This window comes from Astatotilapia calliptera, chromosome 5, assembly GCF_964374335.1.
Source record: "Astatotilapia calliptera chromosome 5, fAstCal68.1, whole genome shotgun sequence".
NCBI lineage: Eukaryota > Metazoa > Chordata > Actinopteri > Cichliformes > Cichlidae > Astatotilapia > Astatotilapia calliptera.
In genome coordinates this window covers 20,130,512-20,142,057 of record NC_137426.1, presented here as the reverse complement: position 1 = coordinate 20,142,057, position 11,546 = coordinate 20,130,512, and the positions used below count along the sequence as shown (strand labels likewise).

The window sequence follows — 11,546 nt, the reverse complement described above, 5'->3', positions numbered from 1 at the left end:
CGCGGGCGCACAGAGGATCCCGAGAGCGCAGCAGCATCACTTGAGTCCGACTCACAGGTGCTCCTCTGCCGCTGCTCTGCTCTTGAACTGGCACCTGCCGTTATATTTGCTCGGAAACTAAAAGTTCAGAGTCGATTGCTGGGAGAGAATTTTCTCAAACACACAGGGATTACCGCGGTTTACAGCTACATCAAGGTAAGAAAAAATAATTCTGCTTGTTTAGTGCGTGTGATTAGAAGAAAAACCAGTGTGAAGCTAAAATAAAAAATAAAAATGATTTTAGTGGAGTCAATAAAACTGAGAGGGAGCAGAACATACCAGTGGCTGACAAATTAAAGGAAAACTGAAAGTCTTGGTAAGGTGTTGGGTCATGAGAACTGCTGCGGTGCACATTAGCATTGATTGGTAGAGGAAGCATGGACACCATATTAACCAAAACACCAAAAGATGTGTTTTGGATAATATGGTGTCCATGCTTCCTCTACCAACACTGGCTTACAAATCTGTCCAGAGTCACCCATATCGGTTCATTTGTATTGAGATGCGGTGACTGTAAGGTCACATGGGTCAAATCATTTTCTTACTCATCAAACCAGTCAGTGAGCCCTGGTGCCCTGTGGATGAGGGGCATTTTCCTCCTGGAGGAGTGTGTAATCATTTAAACGTTGGTACAGAGGGATACAAGTAGACAAAAACAATTTGCATCCACAGCAAAACAGACTCTGTTTAAGGGTCTTTTATTTTCCTCTAATTTGCCACCTACATGGATGTCCATATGTGGTTTGTGCCTCTAGCTCAGCAGCAGGTCGTTTAAGCTTTAAGGATTTAGTCATTCAAGTAAAAAAAGAAATGTATTTCTTTTTGGCTTTAGTGACAAAGACGTGATCGAAGAGATCGACCAGACGAGTGACGGGAAGATACTGAAAAAGTGTGGATACAGTATGTGTGTGTAGGTGAAGTCAATATAGGCTTTAAGTTCCCATTTCCATGGTCTGATGGGCTATTGGCTGGTTGAATGGAAAAGGAAAAGGAGGCAATTCAGGGACAGAGCTCTGTTTGCACCTCAATTATTTAATTTAAGTTTCAAAATTCAGCAGGCATGCATATATAATTACAGCATCCAGCCTGGAGAGGATACTTTAGCTACGTATGGTTGTTTGAGTCAACATAATAGTGGTGATAAATAAAAAGAAATGGACTGGTTAAAACATGCAGATATTGTCCATGAATGTAAAATAGGCTCAGTTTAAATAGCCACAGTAATGATGTGCAAGATTTTTTTTTTTAAAAAAAGGACTCCTGCAGCACAGCGTCATTCCGTAGCTCGTAAAGTAAAACATTAACTCGATCAGACGCTGTCTCACAGGATGTGCGGTATGGACGTGGACCTGGACGACGGCGGTTCTGCCGAGGAGGAGAAAGAGGAAGATTTCTGGATCGGAGAGGGCGTGAAGATGCTTCCCCCGCCTGTGGCTCACAGCGGGGGCAGCGCTTGGGGCAGCCGTAGGGGAAGGTGTGGCTGCGTGGCCTGCGGGGCGGCTCTCATCCTCTGGAACCTGTGCGTGGTCTTAGCCAGCGCTCTGCTCCTGGCTGTGGTCTTCTCTGTGGTGCTCCTGCCTGCAGGGCTGCTGCTGTATGCTGGTTTCCTCTGCCACTCCAGGGTAAGCTGTAAAAATCTGTAGCAGAGAGTGCCATTTATCACCACATGTTAGATTGCAAAGTCTTATCTGAGTTAGTCATGCCTGCGGATGAAATTTCAGAGAATACTTAGCAAAAGTTGATAGAGACACAGGGCCAAAGGGTTAAAACTATAACGTTGGACACAGGATGCTGTTTAGTGGTGTTGGGAATCACAATGGGCCCCATCGGGCAGCACTTTAACAATGCAAGATAATGGAAATTTAGATAGCCAAGTTATGCACTGAATTTTTTATTTTTACACCCCTTCAACACAGATTATGTCCCCCAACAGTCCTTTTATACTGTAAGAGTTTCCTCTCTCTCTCTATCTTGCCAAGTAGACTGAGGGAACCATCTGTCACACTGCAAACACACACACACATGCACACACACACTAAACGAAATGGAACAACTGCTTCTGTATAACTTGTACACTGTCCTGATTTACTGGACACAGACGCAGGCACAGTAAACAGTCTGCTTTCTGTAACTGTATGTTTGGAAGAGTTCATTCATTTTCAAGGGGACTTGTTATGCTCATTTCCAGCTCCATGTTTCTATTCTCGGGCTCTATCAGACCTTGCATAATCCTTGTTTATCTGGTACAGGACATTAGGGCAGTCCCTCAGTCTATCCTCTGTCTAAAACAAGCTGTTTTAGCTCAATTTCTCCATCCTCTAAGCTGACTTTCTTCTGACCGGTCTACCTCATGAACAAAAGGTTTGCACAGAACTGGTAGCCTTAGATGACATCACACAGAGCCAAGAGTAGAAAAAAAACCCAAGCTTCTGTTTCACAGGGATCAGTTGTTCATACGCTGACGTCTCTATTGGCCATGTTTAATCTGAGTGTCCACAGCACTAACGGTACATATATGACAGACAATAAGGAGAGCCGTTATTTTAACATGTTTATAATTTTGAAGAAACATGCTTACGTGCAGAGATGCAATTACAATATTTTCTGTAGCAAGTAGAATTTAGCAACTAAAGAGGTATTTCCCTTGAGAGACCTTTGAGTCAAAACAGACACCTGATAATTAATCTACAGTGGATTTATTAAGTCATGGCTCCAGATAAATGGTGACGTTGCTCCATTTCTATTAGCTGAATTGATAAGCTGCTGTTTATTAAGTGACAACATTAGTGTTGCGTTTGTTACTTACATCATATCGCCAAACGTATTCCCTCATCTGCCTTCACACGCGTATAAACTTGAATGACATCCAATTCTTAATCCATAAGGTTTAATTTGATGTTGTGCCTTTGCAACTCTAATAGCATCAAACTTTTCCCGGTATGCCTTCCACAGGTTTAGGAGTGTTCATGGGAATTTTTGATTTTTCTTCCAGAAGTACATTTGTGATGTCGGACACAGTTGTTGGAAGAGAAGGCCTGGCTCACAGAGGTGTTCTGTCAGGCTGAGGTCAGGACTCTGTGCAGGCTAGTCAAGTTCTTCCACACTAAACTCGCTCATCCATGTCTTTCTGCACTGGTGCTCAGTCATGTTGGAACAGGAACTGGATATGAAATTGTACAAAATGTCTTGGATTGCTGAAGCTTTAACAGTTCCTGTTGCTGGAACTAAGGGGCCGACCCCAACTCCTAAAAAACAACCCCACACCATAATCCTTCCTCCACCAAACTTTACATTTGGCACAATACTCTCAGACAAGTACTGTTCCCCTTGGAACCAACAAACTCAGACTGACAGATGAAGAAATGTGATTTGTCAATCCAGAGGACACGTCTCCACTGCTCTAGAGTCCAGTGGAGGTATGCTTTAAACCACTGCGTCTGATGCAGCTGCTCGGCCATGGAAACCCATTTAATGAAGTTCTCTACACACTTTTCTTGAGCTGATCTGAAGGCCACATGAAGTTTGTAGGTCTCGGCACACTATGCACCTCAGCATCCGCTGTGATTTTACATGACCTACCACTTCATGGCTGAGTTGCTGTCATTCCCAATCGCTTCCACTTTGTTATAGCAACACTAACAGCTGACTATGGAGTATTTAGTAGTGTGGAAACTTTACAGCTGGACTTGTTGCACAGGCGGCGTCTTATCACAGCACCACGCTGGAAGTCACTGAGCTCCTGAGACCGACCCATTCTTTCACAAATGTTTGTAGAAGCAGACTGCATGCCTAGGCGCTTGATTTTACACACATGTGACCATGAAAGTGATTGTAACACCTAAATTTAATGATTTGGATGGATGAGTGAATACTTTTGGCAATATAGTGTATGTCTGGTGCCTCCACGTTTATAACGCAGGCACAAGAGGCTAGTACTTATCTAAGTGTACAAATGTATTTGGTTAAAAATACATATTTTGTTTGTATTTATGAAGTGAAAAGAAGACAAAAACAGACCCTGCAAAACAAATGTTTCAGGCACACATTTACTTGTAAAGGCTTAGCGCTCCATTAGTGCTCAGGGCTTTAATTTACTTCCTGGCATTTGCAAGGCAGGTGAAGAATTACTAGGAGTTATCAGAGACTCCGACTCTTCAAACCCTGCAGTAACATCTGACAAGCACTTCTGAAGTAAAACTGACAGAGGAGCTGGAAATGACTACTACAAAGCAGCATAGAAACTTCTTTGAAGGCAGGCACAGAAGTCATGCCAACACTTTGAAAAGCAAGAAATGGACGTCTGATGGACGAAAAGATAAACATGAGGGACTGACACAGGCCTCGTGGTGCACCTTTCCATTGGGGAGGGTTGATGCGCACGCAGGGTTAGCATAGGAGAGTCAGCAGAAGAAAAATTGTAACCTGTAAAGCACCCAAAGAAACACAAACAAGTCTGAGTCATTTCAGAGTTAAAACTGAGGTTTTTAGGTTATGAAGAAAAAAACAGGAGATGCAGCTTTTGGAGCATCTTGTTCAAACAGGCGAGTAAATATTCTGCTTCGAGGTTATGCTGCACCAACACAAACAAGCCTTTTTGAGAGAAATATCACAAAATTCATCCTGCAGCCAATCAAGGAAGAAAAAACCAAGTATAAAGAGGGTTACTTCTCCGAAAGGATGATGATCCAAAATGGAACAATGCACGACTTCATGAAACATCAGCTAAAGTGTTGAGAGTGGCCCTGGACTTCCATGGACCTGACCATCATTGAAAATCTCCGGTGAGATAAAAAGTGATCTGCAAGAGGAGTGGGTGAAAATCCCTGCACAGAGAGCCTCTGTTACCTGGCTGTAATATTTGGCACAGTCTATTATTTTGTCCTATTTCTTTTTAATTAAATAAAACAATTAAGCTAAAATAAGTGTTTGAATCTGTTGCTGCAGGGTTGTATGTACTTCTTTTCATTAAACAACCAACAAGATATCTGCTCAGGGCTGCCCAAATATTTGCATACAAGTCTAAGAGTCAGTTCACAAATCATTTGAGAGAAGGAATCTGCTCTGCCACTGAGTCTTCTTTAACTTCTCTGGAAGTTTAGGCAAGTAAGCCCATGCCATTTGTAAACAATAGGAGGATTATCTGTCATTAAGGTTGGCTCTGGAACCTGGAGAAGGCAAACAGTCAGCCTTCAGGCCAAGTCTTCTTGGCAGCATTTTCTACATGTGTACCTCACACCTTCCCCTCAGAGGTGTTCAGACATATTCTCTGGGTTTGCACAGCAAAACAAACACGGTAACTTGAGTTTGAATGTTGGAGTTTGTCAGCATTTCTGACAGGTGCGGCTCTTCTTGTGTGAGATACACGAAATGCAGTTAAATCAGTAAAGAGCAGTGGACCTGGGCATCGTACCAAGTCAGGCAGGAGAGAGCTACAGTTCGGTCCTTAGCTTACCCGATAGGTCATAAAATCAAAGCCCGGCTGAAGACCCTGGTTGTCTCAGTTAGGAGTGATTTGTGCACAGCCATGTAGGGCACTGCACATGAATTAAAAACATGCAACAAGGGGACACAGAACGAGAATATAATCACGATTAGGCCAGAGTGAATGTCAGAACAGGCCAAGCAATTACAGACAATGTCAGTCAGACTTCTTCCTTTTGTGGCAGCAGAGCACGAAGCGAGGGAAGACAAGACAGTCTGATTTGGTGCCAGCACCAGCTGTGCACAGACACACTGTCAGCACGACAAGGAAGGAAATGTACTCAGTGAAAGCATCACTTTACACTTCGCGGAGGGGTGTGTGCGCTTGCAGGTGTGTATTAAACACCGCTGTTGCTACGGTGCATTTAGAAAAAACAACTTTTAGCTTAGAATCAGAATCACTTGTGCAAAAGAAATAGAAACAATAGTAAAATGAGAGTGACTCTTTACATTTAATATGCCTTAACATGCGATTTAGTCATGAAAGCGTCTCCGCTTGCATTTTTCTAACAGATTTGTGTGAGACAAGTATGTGATGTACACTCACTGGACACTTTATTTCAGCTTGCTAATACTGGGTTGGACCCCCTTTTGCCTGAATAATAATAATAATCGTTGATGATTGCTTCTTGGGGGTATCAATTCAACAAGGTGCTGGAAATGTTCCTCAGATATTTTGCTCCATGTCAACATGATAGCATCACACAGTTGCTGCAGAGTTGTTGGCTGTATAACCATGATGTTAATCTCCCCACCACATCACAGAGGTGCCCTGTGCTTCTTTGCAAAACCTCTCAAGCTCCAATCAGGCTGGATGGGTGTGAATTTCAGATCTCTTGACTAAAGTTCAGTTGAGTTCAAACCTAGGCTGTGGCTGAGCCACTCCTTTGTTATCTTGGCCGTGTGCTTAGGATCGTTGTCCTGTTGGAAGATACATTTTTGCCCCATCCAAGGTCCAGAGCTCTCTGAAGCAGGTTATCATTAAGGATGTTCATCTTTCCATCCACCCTGACTAGTTTCCCACTTCGTGTACTCACACTGTACTCTTCCCCACACGCATGCCTTGATACAATCTTGTTTATAGGCCTACAGACCATTCCTTGAACTTCATGCCTTGGTTGGTGCTCTGACGCGCACTGTCAGCTATGGGACCTTATATAGGCAGGTGTGTGTCTTTCCAAATCATGTCCAATCACCTGACTTTACCTGTGAAAAGGCTGTGAATATTTATAAAAATGTACGTGTTATATTTTTATTTTTTCTTTGTAGTACATTTCCAAGAATTTTTCATTTTGTGTTTGTGTGTCAAAATGTGAGGTGAAAAATGAATTAAATCCGTTTTGAAAAAGGCTGTAACACAACAAAAATGTGGAACACATGAAGTGCTGTATGTTTTAAGAAGAAAAACAGTGACATTTACTTTCTTTTCAAATTGAAAAACCATTTAGTAAAAAGTGGTCATCAGATGTGTCTGAATTGTAAGCTCTTGTAACAATGTCACTGCGTCCTCACACAGGTGTGAGTTTCAGCTGCTAACTTTGCTGCTAGCTTTGTCTCTCTGCTTTTTGCAAGCTTCTGACTTTTACTATCTGACCACCTGCTGTCCTCCTCCTCCTCTCGCTTGCAGGTGACTGACAGCTCTGAGGTTTACTGACAGCACTGAGCACACTCTTATCTTGCAGAGAGAAAGAGCGAGGCAGGGAGAAACTCTGTCACGCCCCACTGCCCACACAGTCCCACTACTGCACCCTCAGCACACATCCAAACACGCCTCATATTTAATGAATACAAATCCTGCCTATTTGCTTTTTCACAGATGAGATGGAGCTTCTGCTGAAGCCAAAGTGCTCATCACATGTTTTGGAGCACCTCTGTCTCATCTCCTGTGTTTGTCCTTGCAGGTCCTTGATGCACCCTCTGCCATCTGCCATTATCTCGATGACAACAGCTGCTCTGCCCTCATCATCCTGGGCTTTGTGATGATGTCTCCGCTCGTGATTGTGGCGGCGGCAGTCTTCTGCGGGCTGCTCCGAAAGTTTCGACTCCTGCTTTTCATTCAGCCAATCAAGCGCGCCTGGTACAGAGGGAGGCTGCTGGACTGGGCGGGCAGCATCCACGCCTGGGTTTGATCACAACAGAGAAGGTGGTGCTGAGGGTCACAGTGATCGGAAAGATTGATTTGTGCAAGACGAACCTGAGGGTTACAGATGTTTTGCAAAAATAGAAACATCATTATAGTCGATAAGACAGTCATACAGCTAATACTTACTTTGTCAATGGTTGTAAAAATGTTTGACATTTTAGAAATATTCGAGTCCTCTTTTCTCCTGTTAGTTTTGGTGAGAAAATCAATATCACCCTCATGTCTGTGTGGTGATATTGAAGCTGCAAAGACCAGATAATTAACTTAGAACGGGATAAAGACTGAAAACTTCGATTCAGGGTGAAACCCAAAACACATACATTAATATAAACCACCTAAAAAGATATTCCAGAGCTTTAGAGGTGACAGTAGGAAGATTAAATTAGCCTTTCCAGCTAGATGTTGCTGGGATTTGTGCTTATCAAACAGCCATCTGCCTTCAGCCTCCTCTTTGAGAGTGCAGTCACCTCTCACTGATCTCTCAGACAGAATACAAAAGTGTAACTTCTAAAATGTCAAACTGTTCTTTCAAGACCAAGACCTGTGTTATTGTGTCACATATTTCTTTTTATTCATTTGGCTACTCGCGGCCCATTCTGGGTAATTTTGTGAATTGTTTTTTTTTGTTTTGTTTTTTTGAAAATGACCCTAGATGAGGGTTTGTGTGGCTTTTACACAGAAACAGACCAGTTTTCTTAGATATGTAGTGCCATCTTACAAGAATCTTAAAGCAAAACACATTACGGGCTCATTATTGAAGTAAACCAGATGCATATTAGAACAGACGAGAAAAAAAAACATGCAAACTTCTTGGAGAGTGAAGGATACCTGCAGGGTATTCACGCAAGCTTTAACAGCTCCTTGTTGGTTTATTTTGAGGACACATCAAACACCAGTTTAACTATGATTTTGTACAAAAGCTCATATTGTTGTGATTTTGTATTGCCTGTTTGCGAACTACATGGATGTGTTTAAATGTGAGACCTTCTCAGAAGGTTGTATTTGTGGTTGCACTTGAGAACTCTCTAAATAAGAAAAACAGTTTTTCCAAGCATGCGATTAAAGCCCCGTCCACACAGGGAACAATTTGTTCGTTTCACTCCCGGCTTTGTCTCTGACAGTTGGTCACTAGCGGACATTCCAGGTTGCCTAGGTTACCCTCTAATGTACAGTGTTGTGCAAAAGTCTTGGCCCACCCTTCATTTCTTTATGTTTTGCTTCCAAAAAGCCAAACTTGATAGTAATTTTTAAAACATTTTCTTGAACATCAGTTTTGTTGTTGTTTTTTTGTTTTTTTTCCCCACTCATTTTCAGTTGAAGCTATAAAAATGCCAAAGATATCAAAGTTTGAAGGCATTTTTGCACCAACAAGGTAATACCCAAAGTGCTATTAGCTAAAGATTTGGCATATCTAGAAAAAAGGAAAACTGCAGCAAAGACCTGACACAGGACCTGAGTGATGCATTTATCCCTTCAGTTGATCCATCTACTGTTCATTCAAGATAATTCATTCAAATCATCAGTATATAGAGAGGAGGTCAGGAGAGATGAACAACAGTGAGTGTCTGCAGCCATCTGCAAAACAGTGGAGGCGCTGTCATGGTTTGGGGATGCATTTCAGCAAGTGGTGTTGGAACCATCAGAAAAGCATCAGATTTTTCAGTGATCCCAAACACACCTCTAATTCAGTAAAAGCAAACCTGGCTAGAAAAGCACGCAATGAAACACACTGAAGCAGTGTGGGATCATCTTCACAGAGAACAGAAGGTAGCCAACATTAAAGAAGAGCATTGAATGGCCTTTAAGAAGCCTGCAGAACTTTTCCTGAAGACTACTTAAAGAAATTACAAGAAAACAAGAAAGTTCAGTTCAAATAGAATTGTACAAGCTCCATACACTGCATTTCTATGTTTGCTTGCACATGTTTCGATAAATTATTGCACCCATTTGCAATTTTCTCAGCAAAATAAAAAGAAACAATGGGTGGCTTGAGACTTTTCCAAAGTTCTGTAGCTCATATCGTTGTCATGTGTCAATCAACGGCATTCCTGCCTTCTCATTTATAGGTGCTTCAATCGCTCACCTGCGATGGGGCTTTTAGGAGACCCTTAAAAACAAGGCGAATCTTGTGAAATGCATTATAACTAGAATTACTCTCTTGCGGTTTTTGCAGAATATGATGTTGTCATTATTTTGACGACATCTAATAGGATTTTTTCCTATTAGACATTTTTGTAAGTTATGGCCTAAAGTGTCACGAGGAACATCAAAGCTTTGATTATGAGGATCATCCTTGAGTCGAAGCGAGTTTTTGTGCCAAAAATATGAAGCAGTTCCTTCATGATGTTCACATGGAATCATAAACGCCCACCCAGTGGCATAAAAAACTTTCACAAAGACTTAAATTGACAGTAAAGTTTATTCCCAAGGAGTTTTACCCAATGTAGCATCATCAGCAGTCATACCTTGTGAATGTGGGGGCGATATGAAACATATTTCATTTTAATGCTTCTTTTAGATCACATTGTGCCATAAAAAAACACCCCTCTTCGTGAACACAACTAAAGTCGACAGCATGACAAAGTAATTGCCTTTCAGTGGGATCAGACTGTTAAAGAGGGATTTGAATCATCACATCAGGAGTTCATTGTGTTGCCTCTTTGCTTTCCGGTCCTTTAAATTCACCAGTGACACGCTGCAAACCCTTTTATCTGTGTCCTTGCTCCATAGCTAAGTGTTCAGACTTGTGGCTTTGCCTTTCAGAAGGAAGAAATAAATCATATTTAATGATGGGCATTGATTATTCATCCTCTGCCACTTGTATCATGCTAAATTATATGTATTTTTTAGCTTATTTATTTGTGTGTTTTGTTTGTGTTTATTAATCTGAATGTGCTCTGTTAATCCAGCGAGATAAAGAATGGATCGAAGTTAAGACCAGTGTTTTGGAGAACCGTGTAGGAAAAAGGCTGAAATAGTTTTTTTTAATGTCACAGGGTTGTATACCACATCTGAAGCAAATTACTGGGAAAATTGCAGCAGCTAATTGAGGTTTATTTATTTTTTTGTTCAAAGTGAACTTTGGTGTTATCAACAAAACAGCATGTTCTGACCTTCCATCAATAAAAAAAGAGGACATCTCTTTGTCGGCATGTCTCTTTTGTGTTGTGACCCGTTTTTGAAGGTTGGAAAGCTTTGAAGATAGGGTAGTAACATTTACTTCTCACTTTCTCTCAAGCTCACAAGCAGAGCACACACTTGGATACTAAGAGGACACTATCACACTCATTTCTGAGGAAAACAATATGATAAAGTCTGCGATAAAACTGGGACGCTGGCTGGTCACATCTGTGCAGATCAACAGAGCAAATGAGCTAATTAAAGGAAAATGTTGCCTCTGATTATGTTTTCGTCCAGTCTGTTCTCATGATTTATGCTGCCCATTAATGCAGTTCAGCACTCTTCATATTGACAAATTAAAACTATCCTGCGGCCTGAAGTGCTGACATGCGTCTGCTTTCAGTAGGATGAATGTTTATCTTGCAATTTGCAAAAGCAATCTTCAGTATCTAAAGGATGTAATTTTGCTTGAATGAGTCAAAACAAAATAGTCTGGGCTAAGTCTGGAATCTTAAAACGTGTTTAGCCATGCCGCATGGTTTTAGCGCAGTGTCGTCTCACTGCTGGTTTACTCAGTAATACATTTTCACCAAAAACAATAAAGGCAGACATTTGTAAAAGCACGGGTCCTTTTGAAAAGCTCACTGAATTCAAGTATGGCACTGTAACGGGATGCCACCATTGCAACAAGTCAGTTCACAAACTCTCTTCCCTCCTAGATATTCTTTACTCAATCAGTAAGTGTCATTATTGCAAAGTGGAG

At 41.6% G+C, this 11,546-nt stretch overlaps 1 protein-coding gene across 1 annotated transcript; it reads left to right on the top strand.

Annotated features, from left to right (window-relative positions):
• Nucleotides 1–10,819, top strand: tmem88bl (transmembrane protein 88b-like). Its single transcript, XM_026166399.2, has 3 exons — nucleotides 1–195; nucleotides 1,367–1,661; nucleotides 7,422–10,819. The coding sequence occupies exons 2-3, from the start codon at nucleotides 1,368–1,370 to the stop codon at nucleotides 7,647–7,649; spliced, it is 522 nt and encodes a 173-aa protein (XP_026022184.2). The 5' UTR covers nucleotides 1–195; nucleotide 1,367; the 3' UTR covers nucleotides 7,650–10,819.
• The last annotated feature ends 727 nt before the right edge of the window (nucleotides 10,820–11,546 follow it).